General features: G+C 33.4%; 1 protein-coding gene across 2 annotated transcripts in view; it reads right to left on the bottom strand.

The window, feature by feature from the left end:
• Positions 1–17,519, bottom strand: part of Ccdc171 (coiled-coil domain containing 171) — a 357,480-nt gene that overhangs the window by 148,836 nt on the left and 191,125 nt on the right. For both annotated transcript variants that reach the window (XM_026398594.2, XM_077797862.1), the window contains exons 18-20: positions 9,243–9,469; positions 8,293–8,475; positions 1,432–1,617 (exon numbers count right to left, since the gene is read on the bottom strand). In XM_026398594.2, the coding sequence (XP_026254379.2) occupies positions 1,432–1,617; positions 8,293–8,475; positions 9,243–9,469 (596 nt within the window). The remainder of the gene's footprint in view (positions 1–1,431; positions 1,618–8,292; positions 8,476–9,242; positions 9,470–17,519) is intronic.

Genomic DNA, 17,519 nt, shown 5'->3' with positions numbered 1-17,519 from the left:
AAAATTAAATCCCAGTTTCAATATTACAGGCAGGAGACCTTGAGTAAGTCAACTGCCTTCAAAAACAATAATTATAATAGTCCTATTTCCCAAGGTTAGTTTTAGAATGAAATATAAGATAGGGCTCGGGCTGGGGCTCAGTGGTAGAGCACTTGCCTAGCACGCTTGAGGCACTGGGTTCAATCCCCAGCATTACATTAAAAAACTAAATAAACAAAATAAAGGTATTGTGTTCATCTACAACTAAAAATATTTTTTTTAAATTATGCCCTCTTCAACAATTCTGCCTTCCTTTATTTATTAAAAAATAAAATAAGATAATTCATGCAGGGACAATGACACAGATTCTGGCACATGTGTGCTATGCATCTATATAATGTGATAATCAGGAACTTCCTGGATCTTTCACTTACTAATGGTAGTCCTAGTTATATAACCTCTCTGTATCTCAGTTTTCTTATCAACAAAATGGAAATAACTCCACGGTTTTTGTGGTGTTCACATGACATAATAAAGATTTAATACAGCATTCCTGCCAAACAGGAATTTCTCAATAAATTTTGGCTATTTTATTATTAGTAGTGATGGTATTTAAGTATTAGAATAAACATGCATCGTTTGTTTATTTAGTTATTTACCAATTCTGAATTAATATTAGTTATATACCAACTCTGAGTTATATATCAATCCTAAGTTGACTGATTGCATTACTAGTATAATACCTGAAATAGAGGCAATATTATTTTTATTCTCCTGGATTTAGTTCCATCCTAGTATGTATAACCTCACTAGAAAAAAATCCTCAAGTAGTAAAATTAAAAACAAGAATTCTCCTATACTTTATAACCAACATTTCAAAAAAAAAAAAAAAACAAAAAACAAAAAACAACAAAATACTGCAGTCCTAAATCTAGTAATGAAATTCTCTAAACAACAAGTCATAGATTATAACTTCCCTTTTCCTTCTAAATACAATTGCCAAGAATATATGACAACGAGAACAAATCTTTCTAACCAAATCTCCCTCCTATCCAAATGTACATTTACTATATAAGAATTATAGAGACCTAGATCCAAACCCTCCAGAATCCAAAAGATATGTGGAGTTTCCAAAGTCCAGGAGGCACAAAACAAGAATAGGAAAAGAACAAGAAGAAACAAGGAAGATAAAATAAACAAAATAAAAATTAATGTTGGAAAAATCTCCACTTTGTTTTCAACCAGCCAGCAAAGCCTACTTTCACATTTTCAATACATCTGAATGTATGTTTATAACTGAGGATGAAATGAGAGTTCATTCATTCCATTCTTATAAGCTCTTATACAATAAAATTTCACACCTTGGGACCTAGTCCCTATTCAGGAGGTATACATGAATCCCCCCTAAGATCCAAATAGGAAATAAGCCTTCTGGGAGAGATGCTCTCCTACCTTAACAGCTTCTCCCAGAGTTTGGTTTTTGTCAGCTTCCTCACTGGAGTGCAATTCAAGTCTGTAATTCAGCTCCTGTAGTTGTTGTGCCTGTTCATTCAAAAGCATTTGTGCCTGCTGCTCCCGAAGCAATGCATTATTTAGTTCTTCACATGCACTTTCAAATTTCTCATGGGTGATCAATTTCTTTTAAAAGAGGGGAAAAAATCAGTTACAATCTAACTGCACTGTTATATCATTTTATCTTCAGAACTATATTTGTTAACATAATATAATGCAAACATTTCTAAGTATTCAATGCAAGAAAAAAATACAATTTGTTTTTATTAATTTCATAATATAAATATATGGTTGGTTTTTAAAGTACAGAGTCATACTTCCAAAGTAAGCATTTTTAGTAAAAAAAAAAAATAAAAAAGGTTCAAAAACATTCCAAATTCTGAATTAACCCATAATGCCCAGTTTAAATCTTAATACATAAACACTTTTTATAAATATTATGATTATGGGACTTAAAAACTTTAACCAATCCCTAGGCTTTCAAATGATAATATGAAAATATGTGTTTAGTGTTAGCTTTCAGATTTCCCCAAATGTTCTTGGCAAGTTCTCACCAGATCATACATCCCCCACTGCCACTCCCATTCACACTATCATACTATCTTGTTTTATTTTCCTCACAGCAACTGTCATTACTGTCATTACCAGATTAACCACATGCCTAGCCATACCCTGTCACCAACCACACATGCAAGGATGTACTTCCACTGAGCTTTCTCAACCAATACACAAAAGAGGGCCTGGGCTAAGCAAGTGCTTGTCATTATTTGTTGAATGAAAAAAAATTCATATACAAACATCTGCCAATGAAACTATGTCATAACATACAACATGATTTTTTACAACATCATAACTACTTTGGAGGGCAGTGCTGTAAAAAAACTAATGACAGTCCCACACAGGGGTCACCCCTGAAGGCACATGAGGTCCAGGGCAAGACACACTTGATTACCTTCTGTTCAAAACATTTAAACAAGCAACTAGCTACAACTTCGATCTTGAAGTACAAATGAGAATGTTTCATAAAGGGAAGGTAACAGGCAATGTAGTTGGAAAACAAGAGGAATAACATGCAGGCCACTTAGTCACACTAAGTAAACTTATACATTTATTTAAATGTACAACTTTATCATTGTTAAAAAGGATTTGAAGTAGATTAACATAACTAACCATAAATGCAAAGTAATTTGAACTTTAAAAAAAATCTAGAAAGGGAGAGCAGAATAAGATCTTATTAAATCTATGCACCTAGAATGTAGGATTATTACAGTTGAATGTAGACTTTATATCTAACTTTTCTGATGATAGAAAAAAATAGAAATGTACAGAACTAGAAATGCTAGAACTGAATTTGAGAGTATATAGAATGGGCCCTTCTATATTATAATATGTAGCAAACCAGTTTTGTTTTTAAAGCAATTGACTTTTACTTCCTTTTTCAATGATATATAAAATGCATTCATCACCACTGATGAAATTTTAGAAGGGGAAATTAAAGTATAAAATAGATGCCTAATACTTTGCATAAGTTAATATAAAGTAATGAGAATGCAGACAAAGAATAAGGGAAAGTTGTCTTATTTCCTGGAGTCACCTAGTAAAGGTTTATCTATATATCACTGATACTTCTTTGGTGTTTAGATCTTACAAAACACTCATCTTTTCATTCCCTCTTAACCTCTGGCTTACTTCTCCATATTATCCTAATACAACCAAACTCTGCTTCACTACATCAGTCCTCACAGCCTCCTCTCAGCACTCTAGCTCTATACTACTTTTGTAAATTATTTTTTATTTATATATGACAGCAAAATGTATCACAATTCTTATTTTTCATATCTCTTGTTGTATACAATTTGTGTCTTCATACATGTACTTTGAATAATAATGTCCATCACATTCCACCATCATTTTAACGCCATGCCCCCTCCTTTTCCCTCCCACCCCTTTGCCCGATCTAGAGTTCCTCTATTCCTCCCATACTCCCCCTTCCTACCCCACTATGAATCAGCCTCCTTGTATCAGAGAAAACATTTAGCATTTGGTTTTTTGGGAATGGCTAACTTCACTTAGCACTATCTTCTCCAACACCATCCATTTACCTGCAAATGCCATGATTTTATTCTCTTTTATTGCTGAGTAATATTCCATTGTGTATATAAGCCACATTTTTTTAATCCATTCATCTACTGAAGGGCATCTAGGTTAGTTCCACAGTTTAGCTATTGTGAATTATGCTGTTATAAACATTAATGTGGCTGTGTCCCTGTAGTATGCTGTTTTTAAGTCCTTTGGGTATAGACCGAGGAAAAGGATAGCTGGGTCAAATGGTGGTTCTATTCCCAATTTTCCAAGAAAACTCCAGATTGTTTTCCATATTGGCTGTACCAATTTGTAGTCCCACCAGCAGTGTATCATGTGGGATTAGGCCGCAATTTCCTTAACAAGACTCCTTTGGCACAGAATTAAAATCAAGAATCAATAAATGGGATGGACTCAAACTAAAAAGTTTCTTCTCAGCAAAAGAAACAATCTGTGAGGTGAACAGAGAGCCTATATCTTGGGAGCAAATCTTTACCTCTCACACATCAGGCAGAGCACTAATCTCTAGGGTATATAAAGAACTCAAAAAGCTAAGCACCAAAAAAATGTCAATAAGTGGGCCAAGGACCTGAACAGACACTTCTCAGAAGATGATATGCAATTAATCAACAAATATATGAAAAAAAAATGTTCATCATCACTAGCAATTAGAGAAATGCAAATCAAAACTACTCCAAGATTTCATCTCACTCCAGTTAGAAAGGCAACTACTAAGAATACAACCAACAGGGGCTGAGGTTAACATGGCTCAGCAGTAGAGTGCTCTCCTGGCACATGTGAGGCACTGTGTTCAATCCTCAGCATCACATAAAAATAGAAACAAATAAAAATAAAGGTAATGTGTCCAACTACAACTTTAAAATATATATTTTTTTTAAAAAAAGAATACAAACAACAATAAGTGTTGGCGAAGATGTGGGGGAAAAGGTCCACTCTATCTACTTTTTAACATTCCTCTGTTTTCCAAGTCTTGAGAATAGGTATTTTTTATCTCTTCCTTCTTTTATTTCTTGTGTTGTTTTAAATTATCCCTTCTTATCATCAAATCATTCTGTCCTTCTCAATCCACTTGACCTCTATAAATCATGATCCCCACTATTTTGCAAGATTTCCTTTATGTTAACAGAATGTGTTTTTTCTTCCCACTCCTCCAAAAATTTTTATTTACCTAAAAAAAAAAAAAAAACAGCTAATTTTATCCTGTGCCTTACCCATCCATCATTCTCACAAACTCAATTCTGTTTACAATTCTGGAATTAAACAGGATTAAACAAATACTGTAATGTAGAATAAGAAAAAAAATTATGTGTAAAAGGAATTTTAAGGCACTAATAAACTAAACAAAACAACAACAAAAAACTTGAAAATTTAGCTGTTAAAGAACAACTGCCAGTAGATGAACATAGTATTTCAAAACAACAAAAGCTCTGAATAGCTTTTGGCAGGCAGGATGTTTCCTTTTAGACCAACTGTAAAGAAGCTATTTCTTTCTTTCTTTTTTTTTTTTTAAATATACTTAGCCTGAAATCAGTGAAAGACAAGTGGTTGCAACCACACTCCCCAATTTTTTTTTAGAAAAAAATACCATCTTTTTCCATCTATATGTTTTTTGGTGGGTTTTTTTTTTTTTTTTTTTTTTAGTTTTAGATGGACACAATATCTTTTATTTTATTTCTATGTGGTGCTGAGAATCGAACCCAGTGCTTCACACATGCTAGGTAAGCACGTTACCACTTGAGCCACATCCCCAGCCTAATTTTTTAATAAAATAATTATTTGTTTATACAGTTAGTATAAATGTTAACCATTATAGTGAAGTGGTCAAAAGCATAAATTTAGGAGCCAGACTACCCAGGTTCAAATCCTAACATTTCCATTCCCTATGTGACTTTAGCCAAGTGGCTTAGCTGTTCTGTGACCCATACTCTTCATCTGTAAAATATGGATAAATAATAGTATTTAACTATTAAGTTATAGGAGATTATTATGGGGATGAAGTGAATCAACAATTGTAAAACAATTAAGGTCAGTGCCTGATACATGATCTTAAATGTTACAAATCATTACTTTATTATTTAAAATAGTATGCCAAAAATATAAAAATTATACACTTCATTCCTTCAATTATTACTTTAATTAAACCTTTTATTCCTACACTTCAGAGGAAGCAATTCACATTAAACATTTCCTGAAACATATTCTTAGGCTTTGCTGAAAGTCAGTTAATTAGAAGAAAAACCTTACAAGAAGATTCTGTCACCTCCCACCAAATTTTCTTCAAATTCTAATCTTTTTCTCCAGATTCTGGAAATTGAGCCCTGATTACTAATCAAAAATAAAATGTTGCCAGGCACAGTGGCACATGCCTGAAATCCCAGCAGTTTGGGAAGCTGAGGCAATAGTATCACAAGTTCAAAGCCAGCCTTAGTGTGGCCCTAAGCAACTCAGTGAGACTCTGTCTCAAAAAAAAAAAAAAAATGAGCTGAGGATGTGGGTCAGTGGTTAAGTATCCCTATGTTCAGTTCCTGGTATCAAAAATAAAATAAAATGTTAACTTGTCAAAGAGAAGTTGCTAAATTGTTTTCTCAATACATAAATAAGAACCAAGAAACAAAATTATATTCAATATCTACAATGCTTCATACATATTATACAACATACCTAAAAAAGTCTTCCAATTTTCAAGAAAGCCTCTATCATCTAAACCTAAATTTAGCTGACTATGTTCTAAATCTCAAATTGCATCAATGACTGTCTCTATCCATTTTGACAGTCTATCTCAAGATTTCAAATTTCATCTGTATATATGATTGGAAGTAAATCAAAAGAAAGTAGATATATACTTCAAAACAACTGGCTTTAATTTTTATTAGTGTATTTTAATTATACAGAATAATGGGTTTCATTAAAGAACTGGTTTTTAAAAGCATTAAGAGCTCTTTACTATTTAAGTACAATGGTAAAATATTAGAAAAATTGCATGTCTATGAATAGGGGAATAGAAAAATTTTGATACAGAAAATTTTTCAGACAGAATAACGTTCACTTATCTAAAATAAAATTAATAATGGCTCAGGAAAATACCATATCATTAATTTTTGCTTATTAACATAAATCAGGATGCAAATTGTACATACAACATTTCTATACTAACCCTATCCACAAAGGCATACATACACACAAAGAAAAGTATGGTGAACACAAAGCATCCACATTTCAATAGTGATCGGTGCTGAAAGGGTAAGATTAGAGTGACTAAAACTTTCTTCTTAAACATGTTTCTTTTGTGTTTTTTTGTTTGTTTGTTTGTTTGGTTGGTTGGTTGGTTGGTTGGGTTTCTTGTTTTTGTTTTTTGTTTTGTTTTGTTTTGTTTTTTGGTACCTGGGATTGCACTCAGGGGCACTCGGCCACATCCTCAGCCCTATTTTATATTTTATTTAGAGAGAGGGTATCACTGAGATGCTTAGCACAAGGCTGGCTTTGAACTTGTGATCTTCCTACCTTGGCCTCCCAAACTCGCTGGGATTACAGGCCTGCACCACTGCGCCTGACTTAAACATGTTTCTTGATTGTCATTTATAATTATCATGTTTTACTTTTGAATTGGAAAAATGGTGAAGCAGCTCATACATTTTTTTTCTTTTATGAGCAAAAAACTAAGAAAGTAAGTGGGAAAATGTGGTATCTTTAAGACAGATGATTAAATGAAAACTATGACTTAATTCATGATTACTTATCCCTCCAAATTCATAAGAACCCTCTACCCCTTGAAGGTATAACTATTTGAAGTAATAATTAATATTAGAAATTTATACTAAAAAATAGGATTAATAATCAAACTACTACTTGCCACTGCCTCTGTTGCTACAAATGTTAAAACTGTGAATTCCAAATTAACTGAAAGATACATTTTAAAAGTATGTTTAAACAGAAGTTATGCTTACAAACTTGGGTGCTCCAAAGAAAGAAGTACTAAAAGAAGCTCATTGCTAGGTTTAAGAACAAATTTCACATTCGTATTTGTATTAGTTGTCGTCAGTTATGCAACCATTTTGAAGTTTTGGGGTAATCTTTTAACTGTTTATATGCATTAAAAACAGCACCATAGCAGCTCTAACAGGCAAATAACTAACTCAACTATAAATAGAATATGTGGATATCTGTATTTTTATTATGTTTCATCCATTTCATACATATTTTCATCTTGATCTAATGTTATTTGTCACACAGCCTTTCTTTCTCAATTATATATACTACAAATCCTTATGGCAAGTTAGACAAGTGGAATATTTATTTGGAAAAGTAACTTGATTTCATACTAAATAATCTAATTCATTCAAAATACTCAATATAAGGTGAAAAGAGAGGAAATCTCCTCCCCAAATATTAAGCTCCTTAACTGGAGGCATTTTAAAAGGAAAGTTCTGTGGAGAAAAAAATCTATTAATGAGACTTTGAATTATTTTTTTAATATGTATTTTTCAGTTTTCGGTGGACACAACATCTTTAGTTTATTTTATGTGGTGCTGAGGATCAAACCCAGAGCCCCGTGCATGCCAGGCAAGCGTGTTACCACTTGAGCCACATCCTCAGCCCCAAGACTTTGAATTATTTTTAAAAACCAAACAATAAAAGGGGGGAAAAGACATAGAGATAGAGATAAAACCAAAATCAGTTTTTTAAATCCTATATACTTACAGAGTGCTTAAATTCATTTAACTGCATTTGGAGACCCTGGGCTTTGTCAAGCTCCTTTTTCATTTCATTCACATTGCGTTTGAATTCTGTGACCTCCATGCGCAGAGAACGGCGTTCCACTTCTGCTGCATGCAGTCTTTGTGTAAATCCAAATATTTGCTTTTGTAATGATGCTGTGCTTTTCTGTTATTAAAAAAGAGCAATTTTACAAGCAGTAACTACCAATTTACTAACAAATCAATAGCATGAACCATTTTACTAAATTAAATGTAATTTAGATTATACAAAACAAAATACTTAGCTATTGCTGAAACTTAGAGGCGAAAGCCTCACTTTACATGTGTCCGATAATTTGGCTTATATGAAATGAATACCTAAAGAAATTACCTAGATGGCTAGAAAACTGAATTGACAGTTGTTGGGTCTGATACAAATCTGTGGCACTGTGCATACAGAGAACAGTGTATTTAGAACTCATGCCAGGACTTTTCCGAAGTACTTATTTTTTTTGTTGTTTTTTTAATATTTATTTTTTAGTTTTAGGTGGACACAATATCTTCATTTTATTTTTATGTGGTGCTGAGAATCGAACCAGTGCCTCACGCGTGCTAGGCAAGCATGCTACCACTTGAGCTATATCCCCAGCCCAGTACTTATGTTTTTAATTAGAGCTTTATAGTTATACATAGTAGTCAGGTTCATTCTGACAAATTCATTCTCATGAAATTCGATTTCAGTACGTGATACCCCACATTTTCCTTCCCTTTACTCTACTCTATTGCACTTTCTTTTGCTCATTTATTTATTTTTATTTGATTTATTTATTGAATTAAAAGTTTACATGAAACCTAAAGACAATCTAAATACATTATATACAAATAATTTAAACCATAAATGAGTCTGATTTTAAATTAAATCTACAGTCCTAAAGTCAGTGTTAAATGACATACCATAATGGGCACATGGCCACGCAAACCATATTTCAAGGCCAATGTGTTTATTTTGTGAAGTCCACGGGCCAACCTCTGAACCAGGGAATCTTTTTCTACATATGATATACTCCTGCCATTATGCAGAGGTATACTTTCCATTGCCAGACTAATTTTATCCATGAGTTTTGCAAAAGAATTTTTCGCTGTACCTATGAGTAAATGTCCACAAATTCTGGAATTTGGATCTTCAAAGAAAAAAAGAAAGGAAAAAAAAAGCACAGTATTCAATTAAATTACATAAGTACCATAATGGGAACATGGCCATTAATCACAATATGAAAAAAGAATATTTTTAATAGTAATTCATTCAAAGTCACCTCCCACATTCATTTTCTCCATGAAAAGATGTACACAGAAAATAGCTTACCTACTCAAGAATATATCTAAAGAAAATCTGCATGTATTTATAGTATGTCATTTGCATGGAACACTCTGACACTAAAAATTCATTGCTCTTTTCTTTCTTTTAAAACCTTACATAAAACCATTTTCTATTTACAGCTACTACAGCTTGTTACCATAATGCCACACTATTTATATTCTTGGACAAGAAAATATAATTTGCCTTATTCCAAGGCAATTAAAATTTTAGAACTACAATTACTTATTTCCCCACAGGATTTCGGTAATCATCCCTCTCATATAATGGACTTGAGGTCCCAGCATATCCAACATGGCCTGCTTACTGCTAGATTCATCAGGTCTGTAATTAATAATTGTGTTTAATGTTGATAAATAAAATTGTCAGTGCTCTTTCCTCTAATTGGTATTCCAGATAATGGTTAATAGGTTTATTTATGCCTTCATAAAAGTCGTGTAATTTAGTTTTCCCTCTGCTAGGCAGGTCTTAATCTGTCATTACTTGTCTTTGACACTATCAGTATAAAATGACAAGCATGGAGAGATTATTTATATTCAGTAGTATACCATTCTACATTTCAAGAGTCTCTGCTGTTGGGGTTAATTTAAATCATGTCTTTACACCATAAGCATAAAAAGAAAATTTAGCCAGTTTTACCCAATAAAAACATCTTTTTTAATTGTTGGATTCTGTATGCTTCAATACTAAAGGGCAACACTGACCGAGATGGTAACTGATCAATGATACTCTATGGCAAAAAGAACTGCCTCATAGAGACCCTATATTCTCAACTTTGAGCTTTAGTCCATTTCACTTATTCCTCGAAGTATAAAAGATAATTTTTAAAATTTATGTAGCAGACAAAATTTGAAAAGCACCTTTCTGTAGGGTTATACGCCAAAATCAAAATTATAAATTGGATAAAGTATAATATACTACATGTAAAATTTATTTCTATCAGTTATTGATTCATTGACTTCTAAGAATATAAATATAAGGTAATGTAAGTTTAATTCTATATGCCACTCCTTGTAAACATAGACTCTAAGAATCCCATGGACAAAAGGCATACAGAGTACAATTAAAATAATTCTTTTGTTAATAGGTTCCTTAAAAGAATTTAGTAGCTTTGTATAACAATCAACATATAATGCAGAATAGTGATTAAATGAATTACTGAACATCAGTATGAATTAAATAGTTCATTGTTGAATGAACATAGAATATTTGTCTATAACATTCAGTATAATACACCATTTCAATACTTAATATATGCATTCCCTGTTCATCCAGCTACCTTGTAATTCTTTGTGTTATTTTTCATCTTAAATTTTTGTGCCAGTTTAGCATATATGGATATTTTTTATGTCTATTGGTATAATCATATTTCATTTTACTTCCATAACAGCTGCAACAATACAGAACATAAGAATGCATTCAATAATAACAAGAGAAATTAACTTCAATAATATGTCAAACATTTTTTAAAGACAAAAAACATAAAATCTTGTTTTTGAAAAATTTTGAGGGATATGGCAAGGCATGGTAGCCACCTATAATCCCAGTAGCTCCAGAGGCTAAGACAGAATGATCACAAGTTCAAGGCCAGACTCAGCAACTTAGCAATGCCCACGGCAATTTAGAGAGACCCTGTCTCAAAATAAAAAATAAAAAAATGTCTGGGGATGTAGAAAATTTTAAAAAGCTCAGTAGTAAATTGTCCCTGGATTAAATCCCCAGTATCCACCACCCCTCCAAAATTAAAGAATTTAAAAAGTAAAAATATTTTCACAATCAAGAGCCTTAAGTGGGCTGGGAATATAGCTCATACTTGCCTTGCATGTGTGAGGTACTGGGTTCAATTCTCAGCACCACATATAAATAAAAAATAAATGTCAACTGACAACTAAGAAAAATATTTTTAAAAACCAGAGCCTTAAAAGCAAAATCAACTATGATTAAATTTTAATGAGTAATGTTTTTTTTTACTACATCACAGAATGTGTTTGTGTAGACAGTGACCACTCTGAAAAGTTAAATGAAATGATAATATAATTCTACAAGACATTCTTCTGAATTTTTAAGAAGTGGGAGACAGAAATACACTCTAAGTTCCTGACTCTCAAGTGAATTACAGTAAGAGCACTAAATAATTTATGAATTAATAAGTAAGAAATGTTTTTACAAAATAGTTCACATTGTACAGTATGGAATACAATTAATTATATATTAAATAAAGAAAATACCCTCTAGTGACACAGTTGTAAAATTATTTGTATAATGATACAGAGAAAAAATAAGGTCACTAAAATTCCTCATATTTACTTGTCTAGACAGTTTTAAGTTTTTCACTTGTTACATTTAACAAATTCTTCTTTATGTTAAATACAGTTATTAGTCACTTTTTTCATTTAATACAGTCTCATTATGAAGCAGACTCCAGAGGGATCCAAGATGGCAGGCCAGAGGAGGCAGCATTCTTTGTCACTCTGAGACCTGGGACTCAAGAAGTGAGAATACTGATCCTCTGCAAATGATATCCCTGCTCCAGCACAGGAATCACAGCCAACGAGCCATCCAGGGCTCCCCTCAGCATCAGAATAGATCTCCCAACTACTCGTTCACATTCACGCAGGACTACTGGGTACACTAGGGGAACCATCAATACCTGCGCAGAACTTTCAGCCACGGAGGCTGCTCACATGCAGGATACCCAGCAGCTTCCCACAAACAGGAATTCCAGCCCCACTCCTGTGTGGACCCCCATCTATCAATGTGGGACTCCCCCAGTCTGGGACTCTGCAGCAGCAGGGATAGTCCCTTACATGCAGTAGCCTGCCTGCACCTGAGAACTTCACACAGGCTCTGAAGTCAGCTGACCACCATATACTGCTCAACAGAGCTCATTTCTGACTCACTGTACAACACCATTGCTGAGCTCCCTTCACCAGACCTGACACCCCACCGCTGACAGCAGGCATCTCCATCACCATCTTCACTAGGGGGAAACTCCCAGTTTGGAACTCCAGCTGGCCAGGTACCCAGCAGCTGCTAACCCAGCACAGTTATACCCTGCTTACCTTCACCATCCGGAGGGCAGAGATACCAGGTAACAACAGATGACCCCACCTACTGGATGAGAAGGGAAGCAGGAAAGATACTGATTTCCAATCAAAACAATCCCTCTGTCTTCCTTCAAGATTATTTTTTTTCCTCTCCCTCTCTATTCTCTGGCCCTCATATCCCCAAAATATGTGAAAACAAGTACTTTGCATAAATTAGGATTTTGAGGACTGGAAAATCTGAATAGTATACTACAGTTGTGATGTATATATTTTCTATTTTTTTCCACCAATTTCTATCTTAACATTTTTTTGTTTTCTTAATATGTGTGTATGTGTATTTTATGTACTCTACTGAGTATATTATAGAAATAATTTAATTCACATTACTGCAAATTGTGACCAAACTGTAAATGTCTTATTAGCACACATTAGTTTTTAGAGTGTATATTGTTTATGTTGGGATCTGATAATGTTGTCTTCACCTCAAAGAAGAGGTATTGGATCCCTACAGGGGCACTATAAGCCTATAGAGTAAAAACAGTAATGCCTAGGATCCACAGAGCTAGAAGGGAAAACACAAAAGCAATATGAAAATAAAAGGGAAGAAAGTGCCCCAAACAAATCAAGATACCACATTATTAGAATCCATGGGCAACAAAACAGAACAAATTACAGACAACAAGTTCAGGATGTACATAATTAAAATGTTCTGTGAATTAAAGGATGACTTAAGACAGGAAGCAAAAGCTCATTTTGACAAAAAGCTACATAACAGATACAGGAAGCAAAAGATTACTTCAATAGGGAGATAAAGGTTCTTAAAAAATACTGAAATCCTTGAAATGAAAGAAACAATAAACCAAATTTAAAGTTCAATTGAAAGCATCACAAACAGATTACACGACTTGGAAGACAGGAACTCAGACAATAAAGACAAAATATATAATCTTGAAAAGAATGTAAGCCACACAGTGAAAATGGTTAGAAACCATGAGCTGAACATTCAAGAAATATGGGATAGCATAAAAGAACAAATTTAAGAGCTATTGAGTTAGAGGAAGGAATGGAGTTCCAAACCAAAGGAATGAGCAATCTATTCAATGAAATAATATCAGAAAATTTTCCAAACATGAAGAATGAATTGGAAAACCAAATTTAAGAGGCTTACAGGACGCCAAATGTACAAAATCACAACAGAGGCACATTATAATGAAAATGTCTAACATACAGAATAAGAAGAGAATTAAAAGCCATCAGAGAAAGGAATCAGATTACATACAGGGGAAAACCAATTAGATTATGTGCAAATATTTCAACCCAGACCCTGAAAGCTAGAAGATCCTAGAACAACATATATCAAGCTCTGAAAGAAAATGGATGCCAACCAAGAATATTATATCTAGCAAAAATCAAGCTTTAGATTTGAGGATGAAATAAAAACCTTCCATGATAAACAAAAATTAAATGAATTTACAACTAGAAAGCCCACACTACAGAACATCCTCAGCAAAATATTCCATGAAGAGGATTGAAAAACAACAATGAAAATCAGCACAAGAAGGTATTACACTAAAGGAAAAACTAATCAAAGGAGAAACTAAGTCAAGTTAATAACAAATATAAACAAAAATGGCTGGGAATACAAATCATGTCTCAACAGTAACCCTGAATGTTAATGCCCTAAACTCACCAATCAAAAAACATAAACTGGCAGACTGAATTAAAAAAAAAAAAAAGACCCAACAATATGCTGCCTTCAAGAGAATCATCTCATACAAAAAGATATCCACAGACTGAAGGTGAAAGGTTGGGAAAAATAATCCTACTCAGATGATGGACTGCAGAAGCAAGCAGGGGTTTCCATCCTCATATCACATAAAGTACACTTTGAATCAAAGTTAATCAAAAGGGATAATGAGGGATACTTTATAATGCTTAAGGGAATCACTCATCAAAAAGACATTACAATAATAAATTCATATGCCCCAAACAATGGAGCATCTATGTTCATCAAACAAACTCTTCTCAGGTTCAAGAGTCAAACTGACCACAACACAATAATTCTGGGTGACTTTAACATACCTCTTTCACCACTGGATAGATCTTCCAAACAAAATCTGAACAAAGAAGCTACAGAACTCAATAATACCATCAATAACTTAGACTTAACAGACATATATAGAATATTTCATCCTTCAATGAATGAATACACTTTATTCTCAGCAGCACATGGATCCTTCTCTAAAATAGACTATATATTATGCCACAAAGCAACTCTAAGCAAAATACAAAAAAGTAGAGATACTACCCTGAATTCTATCAGATTACAATGGAATGGAATTAGAAATCAATGATAAAATAAAAATAAAAGCTACTTCAACACCTGGAGACTAAATAATATGCTACTGAATGAACAATGGGTTGGAAAAGACATCAAGGAGGAGATTTTAAAATTCTTAGAGGTGAATGGAAGACAGATAAAATGTATCAAAATCTCTGGGACACTATGAAGGCAGTACTAACAGGAAAGTTCACTGTATGGAGTTCAATCCTTAAAAGAAAAAAAAGCCAACAAAGCCCTAGAAAGCCCTATAAAAAGAAGAACAAATCAACCCCCAAAGCAGTAGAAGATAGGGAATAATTAAAATCAGAGCTGAAATCATGAAATTGAAACAAAAGAAACAATTGAAAAAGTTGACAAAACAAAAAGCCGGTTCTTCAAAAAAATAAATAAAATTGACAAACCCTTAGCCATGCTAACAAACAGAAGGAGACAGAAAACTCAAAACACTAACATATGTGATATAAAAGGAAATATCACATCAGACACTACAGAAATACAGAAGATAATTAGAACTTATTTTGAAAACTTGTACTCCAAAAAAAGGCATTGACAAATTTCTAGAGTCACATGATTTGCCCAAATTGAATCCAGATGATCTCTCTTTTTCTATTTCCTGAAATGTTCAACATCTTTAGAAATTAAAGAAATGCAAATCAAAACTACTCTAAGATTTTATCTCACTTGAGTAGAATGGCAGCTATCAAGAAAACAAACAACAATAAATGTTGGCAAGGATGTGGGGGAAAAGGCACACTCATACATTGCTGGTGGGATTGCAAATTGGTGCAGCCAATATGGAAAGCAGTATGGAAATTCCTTGGAAAACTTGGAATGGAAGCACCATTTGACCCACCTAACCCTCTCCTTGGTCTATACCCAAAGGACTTAAAAACAGCATACTACAGAGACGCAGCCACATCAATGTTTATTGCAACACAATTCACAACAGCTAAACTGTGGAACCAACCTAGATGCCCTTCAGTAGATGAATGCATAAAGAAAATGTGGTGTGTATATATACACAATGGAAACAACTTAAAAGAGAATAAAATCATTTGCAGGTAAATGGGTGGTGCTGGAGAATATAATGCAAGGTGAAGTTAGCCAATCCCAAAAGACCAAATGCCAAATGTTTTCTCTGATATAAAGAGACTGATTCATAGTGGAGTTGGGAGGGAGAACATGCCAAGACCACACAAACTCTAGATAGGGCAAAGGTGAGGGAGGGGAAGGGAGGGGGCAATGGGTGTAAAAAAAGATACTGGAATGAGATGGACATCATTACCCTAACTACACATATGAAGACAAGAATGGTATGAATATACTTTTTATACAACCAGAGATATGAAAAATTCTGCTCTATATGTGTAATATAAATTGTAATGCATTCTGCTGTCATATATAACAAATTAGAATAAAAAATTTTAAAAAAATAAGCAGACCCCAGGGCTAAGGTTGCAACTCAGCAGCAGAATATTTGCCTAGTACACATGAAGACAATAGGAGTGATCTCCAGCACTGCAAAAAGAAAGAGAAAGAAAAAGCAGACGCTATATTCTGAAATTATTTTTTCCAAAAGAAAGGGCAAAACTACATAACTTCAGTTAAGATCTTCAAAAAAATCCCAAAGAATTGTATCAACCACTGTTTCTAAACATGTGGACTATAGATTTCATAGAGAGGCAGTAGGGAATTCGAAAAGTTATAGTAAAAGTTCCTTCATGTTAACACTGCCATTTTTACCTTTAGCCCTAACAAAACATATACATGAATAATTTATGCTCATAGTATTGTGAGTAATAAAATTAAGTCTTTTGATAATATTACAAAAGTCAATTGCTACTAAAAATACAACTAACAAGGGAAAAGAGCAGCCCACAATATTCTTTTCTAATTAAAATGGATAACCACAGACACTACAGGAATCCAGAAGATCATCAGAAAATATTCTGAAAATGTATACTCCAATAAACTAGAAAATCTTGAAGATATTCAAAAATTCCTAGAGACATATGACCTACTCAAATTTTACCAGGAGTATACAGAAAACTTAAACAGATCAATTTCAAGTAATGAAAGTGAAGCTGCTATCAAAAGTCTCCTCAAAAAAAAAAAAAAAAAAAAAAAGCCCAATACTGGATATATTCTTGGGCAAGTTCTACCAGACGTTTAAGGAAAAACTAGTACCTATCCTCCTCAAATTATTCCATGAAATAGAAAATAAATTATTCCATGAAATAGATGGAACACTGCCAAATTCATTCAACGAAGCCAGTATCACCTTGATATCAACACTAGAGAAAGACACAGCAAAAAAAGAAAACCTCAGATCAATATACTTGATGAACATATACAAAAATTCTTAATAAAATGTTGGCAAACTTCACATAAAAACACATTAAAAAGATAGTGCACCATGATCAGGTAGGTTTCATCCCAGGATGCAAGGTTGGCTCAACACACAG

Source organism: Urocitellus parryii, chromosome 4, assembly GCF_045843805.1.
Source record: "Urocitellus parryii isolate mUroPar1 chromosome 4, mUroPar1.hap1, whole genome shotgun sequence".
NCBI lineage: Eukaryota > Metazoa > Chordata > Mammalia > Rodentia > Sciuridae > Urocitellus > Urocitellus parryii.
Note: the sequence above shows the minus strand (reverse complement) of the source record. Positions and strands in the feature narration are given on the sequence as shown.